The sequence below is a fragment of the Carcharhinus amblyrhynchos genome, chromosome 6, assembly GCF_965287045.1.
Source record: "Carcharhinus amblyrhynchos chromosome 6, sCarAmb.v2.hapA, whole genome shotgun sequence".
NCBI lineage: Eukaryota > Metazoa > Chordata > Chondrichthyes > Carcharhiniformes > Carcharhinidae > Carcharhinus > Carcharhinus amblyrhynchos.
In genome coordinates, this window is record NC_137329.1 from 39,267,206 (window position 1) to 39,281,820 (window position 14,615).

A 14,615-nucleotide genomic window follows, 5' to 3' on the forward strand; every position below is an offset into this window, starting at 1 on the left:
ACGGGCAGCTTTTTAAAAGAAATGATTATCCCATTGATCGGGAAGAACAGGATGACAAGATTTCATGTTTTAAGACTTCAGTGATGAAAGTGTATAAAAGGCAAACTTCACAGCACAACGACTGTTTCAATAGTGCATTCTCTTCTAAAAGTCAATATGATGACATCAACTTAAAAAAAACACTAATTTGGTAGCAGTTAATATCTGTGCATCCAGTTTAATGGATAGTTAACTTACTAATTTTAAAGTAATGATGTACAGTAAAGTGCACTTTCAAATATTGGAGTCATAATGATTTTCTATAGCAATTATATGCTGTTAAATGTACACTGGGAAGGTGATTTGCAATTAGGAGTTAACTGACCATCTGCCTGGACGCCAATTAACTCCAAGCCTCTGTACTGAAAAATGCATTAGTTATTTCTTTTGTACTGGGGGAACACTTTACATCCATCACCACGATTGCAAAAGAAGGCAGGCAAGCCATTTCATTAGTGAGCAATTTGAGTGCCATTCCTTCTGGACAATTCTTTCAGTAAATGTACTGATACTGGGGATTCTTACTGCCTCCTACTAATAACTTTCCTTTTCAATATTTTCAACTCCATTGCACTCGCAAGATGACTTCTTGTGGTTGGAAGAAAAATACTGCGATTCGATCAGCCCCTTTTTCTTTTTGAGAAATAATAGCAAAGTGCTTGCAAAATTGGAGTGTGATTTAAAATACAGTGTAATGCAAATCCATCACATGTTATTCCATAGCAAATGCATCTCTGTATATAACATGGGGCAACTGGGCAGAGTTTGACAGGCGCAACCAGCTACTTGTCAAGACAAAACCCCCAGAGGCTGTGAGGGACTTCAAGACAGAAAGTCACATTGGCCAGATCGCCTTCCAGCTGGTCACAGTTTGCTGCTACTAATGTACCCTTTTGCTAAATAAATCAAAGTTGACAGGGCTGGGGAAAGAACCTGAATGGCAATCGTCTCACAGCCAACACAAAACACCACTGCAAGTTTGGAAGAGTGCGTGTGCCTATTCTATGCATGGTCTGCATCAGGATATGGAGATGCCGCATTGGACTGGGGTAAATACAGGAAGAAGCCTCACAATACCAGGTTAAAGTCCAAAATGTTTATTTGGTAGCAAAACCCACTAGCTTTCGGAGCGCTGCCCCTTCATCAGGTGAGTGGGAGTTCTATTCACAAACAGGGCATATAAAAACACAAACTCAATTTACAGAATAATGGTTGGAATGCGAGTCTTTACAGGTAATCAAGTCTTAAAGGCACAGACAACGTGAGTGGAGGGAGCATTAAGCACAGGTTAAAGGGATGTGTATTGTCTCCAGGCAGGACAGTTAGTGAGATTTTGCAAGCCCAGGCAAGTCATGGGGATTACAGATAGTGTGACATGAACCCAAGATGTTCTCATGTGTGCGGAACTTGGCTATCCATCTCTGCTTAGTGACTCTGAAGGCCACCTTGGAGAATGCTTACGAATGCCCATGACCGCTGAAGTGTTCCCCAAAGGAAGAGAACAGTCTTGCCTGGTGATTGTCGAGCGGTGTTCACTCATCCGTTGTCGTAGCATCTGCATGGTCTCCCCAATGTACCATGCCTCGGGACATCCTTTCCTGCAGCGTATCTGGTAGACAACATTGGCTGAGTTGCAAGAGTATGTGCTGTGTACCTGGTGGATGGTGTTCTCACGTGAGATGATGGCATCTGTGTCGATGATCCGATGCGTCTTGCAGAGGTTGCTGTGGCAGGGTTGTGTGGTGTCGTGGTCACTGTTCACCTGAAGGCTGGGTAGTTTGCTGCAGACAATGGTCTGTTTGAAGTTGTGCGGTTGTTTGAAGGCAAGAAGTGTGATTGTGGGGATGGCCTTGGCGAGATGTTTGTCTTCATCAATGACATGTTGAAGGATCCAGAGAAGATGTTGTAGCTTCTCCGCTCCAGGGAAGTACTGAATGTCGAAGGGTACTCTGTCCACCATGTCTGGTGTTTGTCTTCTGAGGAGGTTGGTGCGGTTTTTCATTGTGGCACGTCGGAACTGTTGATCGATGAGTCGAGCGCCATATCCTGTTTTATGAGGGCATCTTTCAGCATCTGGAGGTGTCTGTTGCGATCCTCCTCATCTGAGCAGATCCTGTGTATACGGAGGGCTTATCCATAGATGCTACAACAATGGATGAATGAACACCACTCGACAGTCACCAGGCAACAGTGTTCTCTTCTTGTTGGGAAACACTTCAGTGGTCGTGGGCATTCGGCCTCTGATCTTCGGGTGAGCATTCTCCTAGGTGGCCTTCACGACACATGACAACGCAGAGTTGCTGAGCAGAGGCTGATAGCCAAGTTCCGCACACATGAGGACGGCCTCAACCGGGATCTTGGGTTCATGTCACACTATCTGTAATCCCCACGCCTTGCCTGGGCTTGCAAAATCTCACTAACTGTCCTGTCTGGAGACAGTATACATCTCTTTTACCTGTGCTTAATGCTCTCTCCACTCACATTGTCTATACCTTCAAGACTTGATTATCTGTAAAGACTCACATTCCAACCATTATTCTGTAAATTGAGTTTGTGTCTTTATATGCCCTGTCTGTAAATAGAACTCCCACTGACCTGATGAAGGGGCAGCGCTCCAAAAGCTAGTGGGTTTTGCTACCAAATAAACGTGTTGGACTTTAATCTGGTGTTGTGAGACTTCTTACTGGTCTACATCAGTACAGCACTAAACTCTGCCTCATGCTTGGTATGCAAATTCAGTATTAATGCTCCTGGGATCTGCTGAACAACATTTTTTCCCCCTGTTCTCTCATCCAATTCCAAGAGCATTAATCTTCAGACTATCTTTGAATACATGTTTGCAGTACAGTGTATATCACTTGCCCGTGACAATGTAAAACAGTCTGTAGTTCTGCGGTGTGATGAACTAACTGTTTTCTTCTTTTTCAGCTCACCTCATTACGCCTGTCCTGAAGTCATCAGGGTAAGTATAAACCAAGCAAGGACTTAATAGCTGTTCCTTAATTTGAATGTAAACCATAACGCGGATAGCAATAGCTTGTTCAACCAAAAACTGCAAAAAACAGTATGTTACCATATCTTGTGTAATGAAGCATAAAAATACTTTTTTTTAAGATTCAAAATAGAGATAACAAACAAGGTTTCTTTCAGGTGTTGCACACAATTCATTTTGTGAGACTTCTTACTGGTTTACATCAGTACAGCACTAAATTCTGCCTCATGTGTTTGTTTTGGTGCTGGAAATATTTTTGGCCAATAGTAAGACTCAGTTTATTTGTTCCTGTTTCATCATTCATGTTTCTCACTATTCCTCCCAAGACTGCTACTGTTGCTTTTTCACAACCTTCTACTGCTGGTCCTGTAGCTTTTCCTCCTGCCTTCTCTGACTCACATGAAAGTCATCCATGGTCTTTTCACTAGAAAGTGCACTTATTTCTCTTGTGGTACTGCAGCGATGACCTCCCCCATTGTTGTCCTGGTCCTTCAGCAAAGAAATGAATAATATATCATTCCTGTTACTGGGTAAGGATGGAGATGCACACTTATTGAGAACTCTTTGTTTGATGGAACTTCAAAGAAAGCCTTTGAAATGGAATCTGTTCAATACTGTCAGGTGAGGCAAAGGAACACAAACTAACTGGAAAAAAACCATGTCAGTTATTGCCATTGGAGGCAGCTGCAATTCCAGTGATGACAGTAATGAGATGGAGCTAGTGTTTTCTAGAATGGAGTACCCTCTAAAGAGGTAGTTTTTGATGCCATAACACTACTCACTGGAGCAAGCAGCCCTACTTGTGATGCATTGGCCAGAATTTTACGACTTTTCAACTCCCCACCACCCACCTCCCCCAACCACCACCACAAGCAAGAATAGAGAATTTGGTGCTTAGCCAAATTTCTATTCACTGCAGCGGGACTGGAAAATCCCATCAGCATGAATGGCCGGAAAATTCCATCCATTTTCTTTTATTCTCACTGAGCTGGATTTCCCTGCTCACAGTCCGATTTCTGTAGCTGAGCAGGTCCAAAGCCAGAAAACTAACATTTTTTCCAGAAATATGTACTTGCACTGGTTTTATTGTGGCTACCACTGCTCTGAAATCCATGCTGCAAGACAACCAGATCGTAGAGCAGTGCAAGTCATAATGCATCATAAGTAGTCTCACAACACCGGGCTAAAGTCCAACAGGGTTATTTGGTAACACAGACTTTCGGAGCGCTGCTCCTTCATAGGTGAGTGCAGGATTTGTTTCACAGGGCATATATAGACACAAACTCAATTACAAGTTTGTGTCCATATATGCCCTGTTTGTGTTGTGAGACTATGTACTGTGTCTGCCCAGTCCAATGCTGGCAACTCCACATGATAATGCATCATGAGAAGCACATAAAGAAAAGTGCTTCAGAAAGGCAATTTTTTTAATCCATTGATATGTTGTGGGTGTCGCTAGCTGGGCCAACATTTATTGCCCATCCCTAATTACTCTTGAACTGAATGGGTTATTCCAGATGGAGGTTAAGGGTCAACAACATTGCAATGGATGTGGAGGCAGATGAGGGCGGAGGAGTTCTTTTCCTAAAGGATATTAATGAATCAGATGAGTTTTTACAACAATCAACAATGGGTTCATGGTCATCATTCATCTTTTGAATTCCAGATTTTATTTGATTCAACTTCACCATTTGCCGTGGTGGGATTCAAACTCAGGGCCCCAGTGCATTGCTGCTGGTCTCTGGATTACTCGTCCAGTGACAATACCACGATGCCACCATGATGATGGTGATGGTGAGGCAATGACAATGATGCAGAATGGTAGCCAAACACTATTATACTGTTACGGTATAAAGCAAAATATTGCATACATCAGTGATTTTAATGGCTGGAAACACTTAGCTGTTAAGCTCCCCAAAAAGTTGGACATTATTTTTGCATTCAATGCACTTGAAAACTATCAACGATCATTCAAAATCAAATATTCTCATTTGGAGTGAGTTTGATTTTAGAGCAGCTTGTTTTGCCAACTTTGACATCAAAAGCAATCAACTGGCAAAAGATGTTCAAAGGCATCAAGCATACTCAAAGCTACCCAGTGCACTCAGCGACCTGCATTGAAGTATACAAGAAAATTATTTAAATAATATCTGAATTTATTCATTTTTTTTCTTTTTGCCCAAAAAACTTTTTTTACTGTACAGTATATGCTTGAGAGCAGCCACCAGATCCACATCAGTTCTAATTTTAGTCTCCGGGACTATACTTTGCACCCAAGTCCTAGGAGCTAAACTCTATCCCAAAGATTCCATAGATTAGATTCCTTACAGTACAGAAAGAGACCACTCAGCCTATTGAGTCTGTACCGACCAGAATCCCACCCAGGCCCTATTCCTGTAACCCTACACATTTACCCTGCTAATCCCCCTGACAGTAGGGTCAATTTAGCATGGCCAATCAATCTGACCCTCCCATCCCCCAGTCACATGATCTAAAGTCTCCCCCCTCAGTGTCACCCCCCCCCCCCTCAAACTCACCCCCACCAAACTCACCCCCACTCACTCCATTCTTTGAACATTTCCAAGCTCTTCGGTTGGTTAAAGCCCTTAAATGTCCAATTTATGCCCATCTAAGGTGCACAACCTTTCAACCACTACCATAACATAGTGGGCAATGGAAGGTAGGCGAGAAAGCAAATACATCTCTCCTGCAAAATCCAGTCCCTGATCGTTGTTGTTTATGGCTGCCATAGTTCATTGTATGCAACAGTAGCATGTGGACAGTATACCTTGTACATACGTAATGCTTTAAGCAACGGAAAATTCAGTTACTCCTGCCAAATTTTATTAAATATTGGCTCCTCACCATCATCCTAATTACTACATTGTTTTTTTTGGCTAGTTTTAGGATAAAGTTCATGGCCTGGAGTTCCCTCTGTATTTCTGGCTAGATATGCCCATTATCTGTGGCATAAACAAATTCTATGGATGTATTGAGGGCAATATTTTCAGCATTTAAGTCCACAATATGCCCGAGTCTCTTCAATTTTTCATGTCTGTCCATCAAACCCTCTGTTCAAAGTAATTTTCATCCACAAAACCAGCCATGCCCTCAGTTCTTAAATATGAATATCCTCTAATTGTATTTGTTCAGGGAATCGGGGTAGCGAGCGAGCTCTGAACACTGAGAGCAGATTTTCAGATGCAGTTGAAAACAGACATTTTTTTCAATTACAGCCTTTCAGGTTTTTGTTTTAATTATCATCACGAAACCTGCTCTGTATTCTCCATTTCTCTTAATGAGTTTGAAGACATTGGTCTAATGCACATTAAAAATTGAAAAGCAGGCTCTTAAACATACTGTGCCTGATGTGCATGAATGATTGATTGTTAAATGACTTGAAACTTAAATTTTAAGGCTCAGTGAAGTAATATACTGGTGTGAGTTTGGCGTTCCCTAGGGCCCAGATTATTTATGCTGACATATACCTATTTTAAATTCAGACATGCAGATGCAGAGGATATTTGAGTGTAACTTAGCAGGGATAAAATAGATGTAGCATTAGGATCATCTTTAGATTGAACTTCCAGGTTGTGCCCAAGGAGGAATTTCCAAGTCTAGATACTGGGCGGATTTTACATGCCTTATTGTAAATTCTATTTCCAATCTGGCTGTTGCTCATACTTGATTAAGAGAAACATTACAGAGCTAGCAAGAGAGAATGCCTCCAGGGTCAAAGACAGAGTCTATTTGGTTGTAGTTAAGTAATGTTAAAAGATCTGTTATGCAAATCGCTGTATTTTGTAGGCCACCAGATAATGAGGAGGAGATAGAGCAACAGATTTTCAAGGATGTTACTGAGGCATGGGAATGATTAAATAGTGATAATGGGAGACTTCTAATTACCCACATTGAATGTGACAGAGATGGTGATAAGGGCAGAGAAGGGGTGGATTTTCTGAGGTGCACTCAGGAAATTCTCATGATGAGTATGGTTCGTTCCAAACAAGAAAGGGGCCGTGCAAAAACAATGTAGTGCACATTCTGGAAATCTGAAATTGAAAACAAAGATGCAGCATGCTTGGCAGCAACTGTGGGGAGAGAAACAGATTCGACTTTTCAAACCTCTGATCTTCCATCAGAAGAAAGGAGGCTTTACTGGATCTGGTCCTGGGGAGTGAAGTGATCAAGTGAAGTGAATCATATTAGGGGAACATCTAGGAAGTATTGATGATAAGATGACAAAGTTTAAATCAGTTCTGGATAAGGAGCAATCTCGAATAAAAATACTTAACTCCAGGAAGGCCAATTTCAACAAATTAAAAAGAGACTTGGACAAGGTAAATAGAATCAACAACTCTCAGGCAGAAATAATGGAGCAATGGGTGATCTTTAAAGAGGAGATTGTTTAGGTACTATCTAGGACTGACATAAAAATGTGAAGAGAAGTAAAAAGAGAACAAGAGGGGCAAAGTGACGGCACTCTAGGTCATGTGGACTCGAAACATTAACTCTCTTTCTCTCCCTAGAGCTTCTAGGATTTTCCAGCATCTTCTGTTTTTATTTCAGATTGTTAGCATCTGCAGTATTTCATAGAAACCATAGAAACCCTACAGTGCAGAAAGAGGCCATTTGGCTCATTGAGCCTGCACTGACCACAATTCCACCCATTCCCTAGCCCCGTATCCCTACATATTTACCCGCTAATCTCTCTAACCTACACATCTCAGAACACTAAGGGGCAATTTTAACATGGCCAATCAACCTAACCCGCACATCTTTGGACTGTGGGAGGAAACTGGAGCACCCAGAGGAAACTCACACAGACACGAGGAGAATGTGCAAACTCTACACAGACAGTGACCCAAGCCAGGAATCAAACCCAGGTCGCTGGAGTTGTGAAGCAGCAGTGCTAACCATTGTGCTACTGTACTGCTTTTATTACATTATTGTAGCTATTTGCCATTCTCCAGCCCTCAGGTCTACTGGCACCACCCAAATATCTAAGGAGGTTTGGAAGATTACTTACACAATTTCTATCTTAAGGCTCCCAGCAACTTATGATACCTTTCTCTTTAGAGAGAGAAAGAGAGTTAACGTTTTGAGTCCATATGACTTAGAGTGCCAGGGCTGTGCTGGGGAGAAAGGGGCTTCAATTAGGGAAGTCCACACGGGGGAGAATGGTTCCCCTTGTGGGCACAGGTGTGTCACCGAATGGGGCAGCTCCCGTGTGCAGATGGATTCCCTGAGAGGTGGGATCCCTGGTGGTTTTTTTTAAGGAGAGGGCACCCTATCCCAGTCTCTGGAGTGCAGAAATTGCTGGCTCTATTAGACTCCGCCTTACAGGCATAATAGCTTGAGACACACCTCCAATGCTTCTTTTTCCTAAGTGCTGGAAAACATGGAGAAAAAACCTAACTGGTGCAGCTGGTGAGTTGCACACTGGTTTTCTCACCTGGTCCAGCACTTCGAAAATAAGATGGGACGTTTCACCCATTATAACTGTTCCTTTTTCCACAGATGCTGCCTAACCTGCTAAGTACTTCCAGAATTCTCTGTTTTTATTTCCAGTGCAATGGAAAATGATGAGCTATATATTCTAATTAATGTTTATATGTAATTCTTTATTTTCTTCTCTTGCTTTTTCTGACTCAGTGCACAAGTCTCAACTTTAGCTTGACACTTAGCAGAAGTTCCAGATAGATTTATTTTGGAAACTATTGGTCACATCTTGCCTTACTGAAAGCCCCAAAAAGGATGATAAATCCTTTCAGTAACTGAAACTAAGCAGAACTCAAACAGATAGTTGTCATTTTTTTAAAAATAAATCCGATATATGGATGACTATATTGCATAGCTTGTTCGTATTTCAATTAAATGGGTTGGCTTCTTGCTCAAAATACCGTTAAGCATCAATTGATTAATTATTGCAATAAAGTATTGGCCTAAGCTGGAAAATGATTTGTGTGTGAGTCAGTTTGTAACCTGTTACTTACTGTGACAGCTTTAAAGAAATCAATGCCAGCTTAAATCTTAGATGAGAAAACTTCCATTTTTCACAATATAAATGCACAATAATGCTTTTACATAACAGGCAGTGATCTTTATTCTCTGGAAAGTTAAAACTACAGATCTGCAGAAAAGTTAGTTTGCAGACAGAGGCGCCCTGAACTCCACATTGATAGAAAGGGCCCCCTCCTCACCACAACGGAAATGATGACTTCCCCTCCTCCCCCATCCACCGCTGACCAGGGGAGCACCACCGACCCCTCAGTAAAGAGGGGCATCCTCCTCCCACCACCATTAAAAAAAAGGTCACACCCCTCCCCTCCCCACATATGCAGGCATGAGGGTGACCTGACTCCTCCCTCACCCAAGCACCACCCCCCCCACCCCCCCACCCTTCCCAACCCTCAAGATTCTTGATTATTTGTCCAACAAAATAAGCACAACACTACTCAATCTACCATTCAGTAAATGCCCCATTTACAATTCTACTGTTCAGTACAGTTCATCATCCCACTATGTTGCTGACGATTAAACTGCGAACTTATATTAGAGATTGAATTTAGAATTAACTAGGGGAAAAGTTGTTTGTAATGAGGATTGTATTAACTTGAAAATTTTACAATGAGCCTTAACGCACATCGCAAGCACTAAGCAACAATCATTTAAGGGAAGATAGAAATGAACAAATCTTGCACTAATTAATCATTATACAAAACCACAGACAGTAATTTAGCACTAATAATGAATAACGCTGATCAGCTATAAAATTTTAATGGAGTACGTAAACTAAAGAAGTATTTGGTATCAAAGGAACATATCTTTACGAGTTGTGCAAAAACCTTGCGGACCATAGCTTCTCAAAGAACTACTTCATGAATGCATTGCTAGGATACTTTAATTCATTAGATAGTAGGTTCAATAGTAAATCATTGATAATCAGCATCTTACACACAACTAGTGATCGTACTCAGTGGAGATTTGTGTTGTGTGAAATCCCTGAATATAAAGAGCTGAATGTATCAGTATGCTGAGGATTCTAAATTATCAGGATGTATTTTTTCCCCGTCTTTGAATTTAATGAAAAACAAAGAGTATAACAATTAAGTCTAAATAATTCACACCACATCGGCGATGGGGTTTGATTCAAAGCAATGATTGAAGCTTCCAGTCAGAAACTATTAGCTTGAGAAACCCAAGTGAAATGAAAAGAATAGTTAAGAGAATAATGTAAGTCACAAAACAGTGAAGAGGTGATGGCTAGCTCAGGTTTCAGAAGCATGTACATCTTTGAAGGAGTGGAAAGCTGAGGGTGGTAAGGTGTTCCCTAGTTATGAACTTCGCAGAGATTTTATTTTACTTAGCTTTGCCTGGGATAAACTAAGGATGGAGGGCACCCTTCCCTGAATGGCATCAGTGAATTAGTTTGGTCTTTAATGACAATTCAATAGCTGGGACCGGCCAATAGATTATCAAATTTACTGAATTCACTTCCGTACTTACCATTCTGGGACTGTGAACTGACAGTCACTGAGTTGCTGGAACATTACCACAATCACTAGACCCCACCAAATCCATTTTAGGTTCAATTGAAGTGAGATATATAATTTTCTATGTAATTTAAATTTTTCACTATTTGAGTCATATAGTGAATAATTGGCATCACTATCCATGTGAATATTCCTGTTTAATATATCAGCATGGCTGTGGAGGGTACATAGGAATCAGCTGCTGCCAACAGGTGTAACACAAAAGCAGGTTTAGATCATGCAACCGCACCACCATTTTATTAGATCATGCTTGATCTGTGCCTGAGCTCTATTTTTCTCCATAATCCCTTAATATCTTTAGAACGTCCCCATAATCTTCTGGGGGGAAAGTGCTAGATTTCTGGTACGCTTTATATGGAAAAAGTACTTCCTGATTTTGAGTTTGCACATTCTGAATAGGTTTCCTCTGGGTGTCCCAGTTTCCTCCCATAGTCTAAAGATGTGTGGGTTAGGCGGATTGGCCATGCTAAATTGCCCCTTAGTATCAGGGGGACTAGCTAGGGTAAATAAAGGGGGTTATGAGGATAGGGCCTGGGTGGGATCATGGTCAGTGCAGACTTGATGGGCCGAATGGCCTTTTCTGCACTATAGGATTCTATGATTCTATTCTATAATTTTACTCCATAGACGTCCAGCTCCAATTTGAAGATGACGCCTTTTTCTGGATACATCCCCCCCATTACCCGCAGCCACTCACATCAGAGAAAATAGTGTCCCTTTGCACTCAATTGAATTTCTATCACTTTAAACACTTCAATTAAATCATCACACAACCCTCTAAACTCAAGGGAATACAAAGGAAATTAGTTTAACTTTTCATCATAATACAATCCTTTAAACTTTAGTATCATGCTGGTGAATCTGCATTGTACACCTTCAGTATATTTTTCCTGAAGTTCGGTGCTCAACATTGAACCTGGTACTCCACTGGATCTTAGTGATTTGTATTCATGACGCTCATAACTCCCCCACAGTTTCTAATCTAGTTGAGGATGTTATTCATTGTCAACCCCAGATGGTAAAGATGAAAAATAACTGCACAGGACCCTTCTGACATCCTGTTTTTGTTAATGCATAATCTGAGTCTATTCACAAAGTTTTCTAATTGCCTTTCTCAGATCTAAAGTAGATGATGGCACACTTCTCCACGTTGAACCCTGATCGACAGAGCTTTGCTTAGTTCTTTAGACTGCTTGTGCCTTTTTAAAGTTTTCAGCTCCCATCTACACAATTTGCAATCACTACAAATGCATTATCATCTGAACATCTGGCTACTCAACTCTTTATTCTTTCATCCATTGATCTATATGGCAAAAAAATTGAAGACCAAGCCCAGATCTGGGGACACCATTGTCAAATCCTATCTACTGGCAGTGGTTGAAATAAATACAACTGTTTACCTCACAGTAATTTTCTACATACCGTTCTGAAGTTTTCCTGTGTCTGGGCATGGGGCAGATTATTTTGTTGCTGACTATTCATAGGTAAATGAATAAATATAAAATGTATTTGTTGCTGAGCGACTGGGTCGCTAGGCATCTCCATCATGGCCTAAATGCTTTAACTTAATACGTAGCAAATCATAAATTTAAGCTGGTTTCTATTGCCTGAAGCCAATGGCTGGCTCAAATTGAGCAGGTGTTGTCAGAATGCCACAAGCTAAATTAAAGTATTTGGGATTCACAGAGATTTCCTGCCAGGAAAACTCATCTTACCAGCTGCACTTGTATGAGTCTTGCATAAAGTGCCTAAATAGGTTTCCAGGTGCAGTAATTTACTCCACCAAAGGGCAACTACCAATCTTTCTTTGGGTGACTTCGCCACAGAAGGTAGGATGTTCAGTATTTCCCAGAGTGAGACAGATCAATGTGCATAAGGGATGATAGTGCAGAAAATAAAAAGATTCAAAAATGGTGCTGCTGTGGTGCTTTATGGTAATCAAAAATCATAGTTCTGAACAGAAGTTTTCTAATTGAAAAATGTTTTCATTTTAGGGAGAAAAGTATGATGGGCGGAAAGCAGATGTTTGGAGCTGTGGTGTCATCCTTTTTGCACTGTTGGTGGTAAGTCATTTGAGTATTTTCCTTCAGTCTTGTAAATATTGAATGAGCTTTTGATGTACAGAGACCTATTATAAGAGGATTAGTATTTTGCACTTTTCACTTAATGTAATTTTGATCTATTTGCTTCCACTTCTTTTAAAATTAATGATAATTTTATGCAATACATTTGTTAAAGTGATTCTGTTGTGAAGATGTGCTGCTGTGCTGCTGTGCTGCAGTGAGTTCAGTACCCAGGAGGTTTCATTTTGACAGCATTATCACTTGTCTCCAAAAAAAAATCACTTGTCTCCATATCAAACAATCTGCATGTCTACTCATGTTGATGGATCTATTTGGCTTCCAGTAATCTTCAGCAATATGTTAAGCATTTCAGGTGGATTACCTAAATGGTAAATTGCAAAAGGTGTTGTGCTTAATGGTGTTAGTTTATTTGTACCCATGATTGTTGTAGGGTGTTAATTACAGTTCGGTAAATCTGAAGAAGTCTTCATAATCATACACAGATTAACTGCAATTCTTTATTGATACCTAGAAGCATTTATGAATATACAGCCCAGGGTGCCGATTCAGAGCTGTCACCGCGCTTGCTAACACTGAACTGACTCCTGGGTCTAGATCATGTGCTCAGCGTGTGGGTGGTACTCAGCTCCATATTAACCTTATATATGTGCCAGAGCCTTATACTACACCTCCCTCAGGTCTTTATCCAATATATTTTAAGTGATTAAAGTTTACCTTCTGTCTTGTATTGTCATTACTATCATACATTTACATTGTCAATCCTACATTATGTCTCCCCTATCTTCCCTCTTCAAGTCCTTGAATGGCGGGGTTCCTTATATCTCATTCTCGCTACAGTCAGAAGAGTGGCAGGTCTTGTCACTGCTGGCTCACTCTGCAGTTTGGAGGTTGTTCTGGCATCTGGGTATGTTTTCATCCTTTGTGTTGAACTGCACTAGGTTGGTTCTGCTGTTGCGCTGGTTGGTGGTTGCGAGACTAACATTTTTCTTGCGAGGTGCGTAAAGATTTTATTTATCATCTTGCCATTTCTTTTGCATCTTCCATCATCATGCGCATTGTGACAATGTGCTCTGTGATGGAGGATGAGCGTTCCTGTGATTAGAATGAAGTTTAGTGGTACACACGCCTCTGCAATGGATGGCAGCTACCAGGTTCCAACATCTTTTGTGGCTTTGGCACAGGGAAGATGCAGGTATGCTCAGTGGTTGCAGTGTTGAATTGTCATTGGAGCTGGAGTTTGAGGCTCATCGGACTGCTGGTTACTTTCTTTTCTCCCACTGGAGGTGTTGTGGTTACCTCTGGGCCCAGAAATTGGTATGTCTGTTGCTTGAAGTCAAAGTTTTTAAAACCATGGTTCTTTGTCCAACACCACTGTAATGCTGATTCCTGTGTTTAATTTAAAATTTGTAAATGGCCATTGACTCAAATGCCTGCATTTCCAAATGAAGAACCAAGAACTTTGACCTCACTCAAGAAGCATGTCTCTTCCAGGGTTGCAGTCTCATCCTTATGGATAATCAATCCAATAATCATACCCAATCAATTTAGGCTGATTGATTGGGTAACAAATTGTCCCTATATTGGACCTCCCTGATCCTCGCACATTAGGCGTAGACTAAAATCATGAATAGGTCACTGAGACAATGGGACGGCGGCGCGGGCTCGTTGGGCCGAAGGGCCTGTTTCCCGTGCTGTGTTGTTCTTTGTTCTTTGTTTATAATCTCTGGACCTTCTGTGCCTTTCAGAGTTTTGTCTTGTTTGCTGTAATGTCCAATCCTGTTGCACTGAAAGCGTTGGGCTGACATTGCAGGACATTGATTAAGCCTGTGGGGGCGCTCTGTTCCACAACATTGGCATGGTCACTCTGCTGGCTAGTTTGGATAGTTTTCCTCAGCCTGGTAAGTCCCTGTGCCTTTGTTGCTTAACTAGCTGGCCTGTGGGTTG

General features: G+C 41.2%; 1 protein-coding gene across 10 annotated transcripts in view; it reads left to right on the forward strand.

Annotated features, from left to right (window-relative positions):
• The window catches only part of LOC145343840 (serine/threonine-protein kinase BRSK2), an 894,349-nt gene that overhangs the window by 725,782 nt on the left and 153,952 nt on the right, over window positions 1-14,615 (forward strand). For all 10 annotated transcript variants that reach the window (XM_080190257.1, XM_080190254.1, XM_080190256.1 and 7 more), the window contains 2 exons: window positions 2,968-3,001; window positions 12,582-12,650. In XM_080190257.1, coding sequence (XP_080046383.1) covers window positions 2,968-3,001; window positions 12,582-12,650 — 103 coding nt within the window. The remainder of the gene's footprint in view (window positions 1-2,967; window positions 3,002-12,581; window positions 12,651-14,615) is intronic.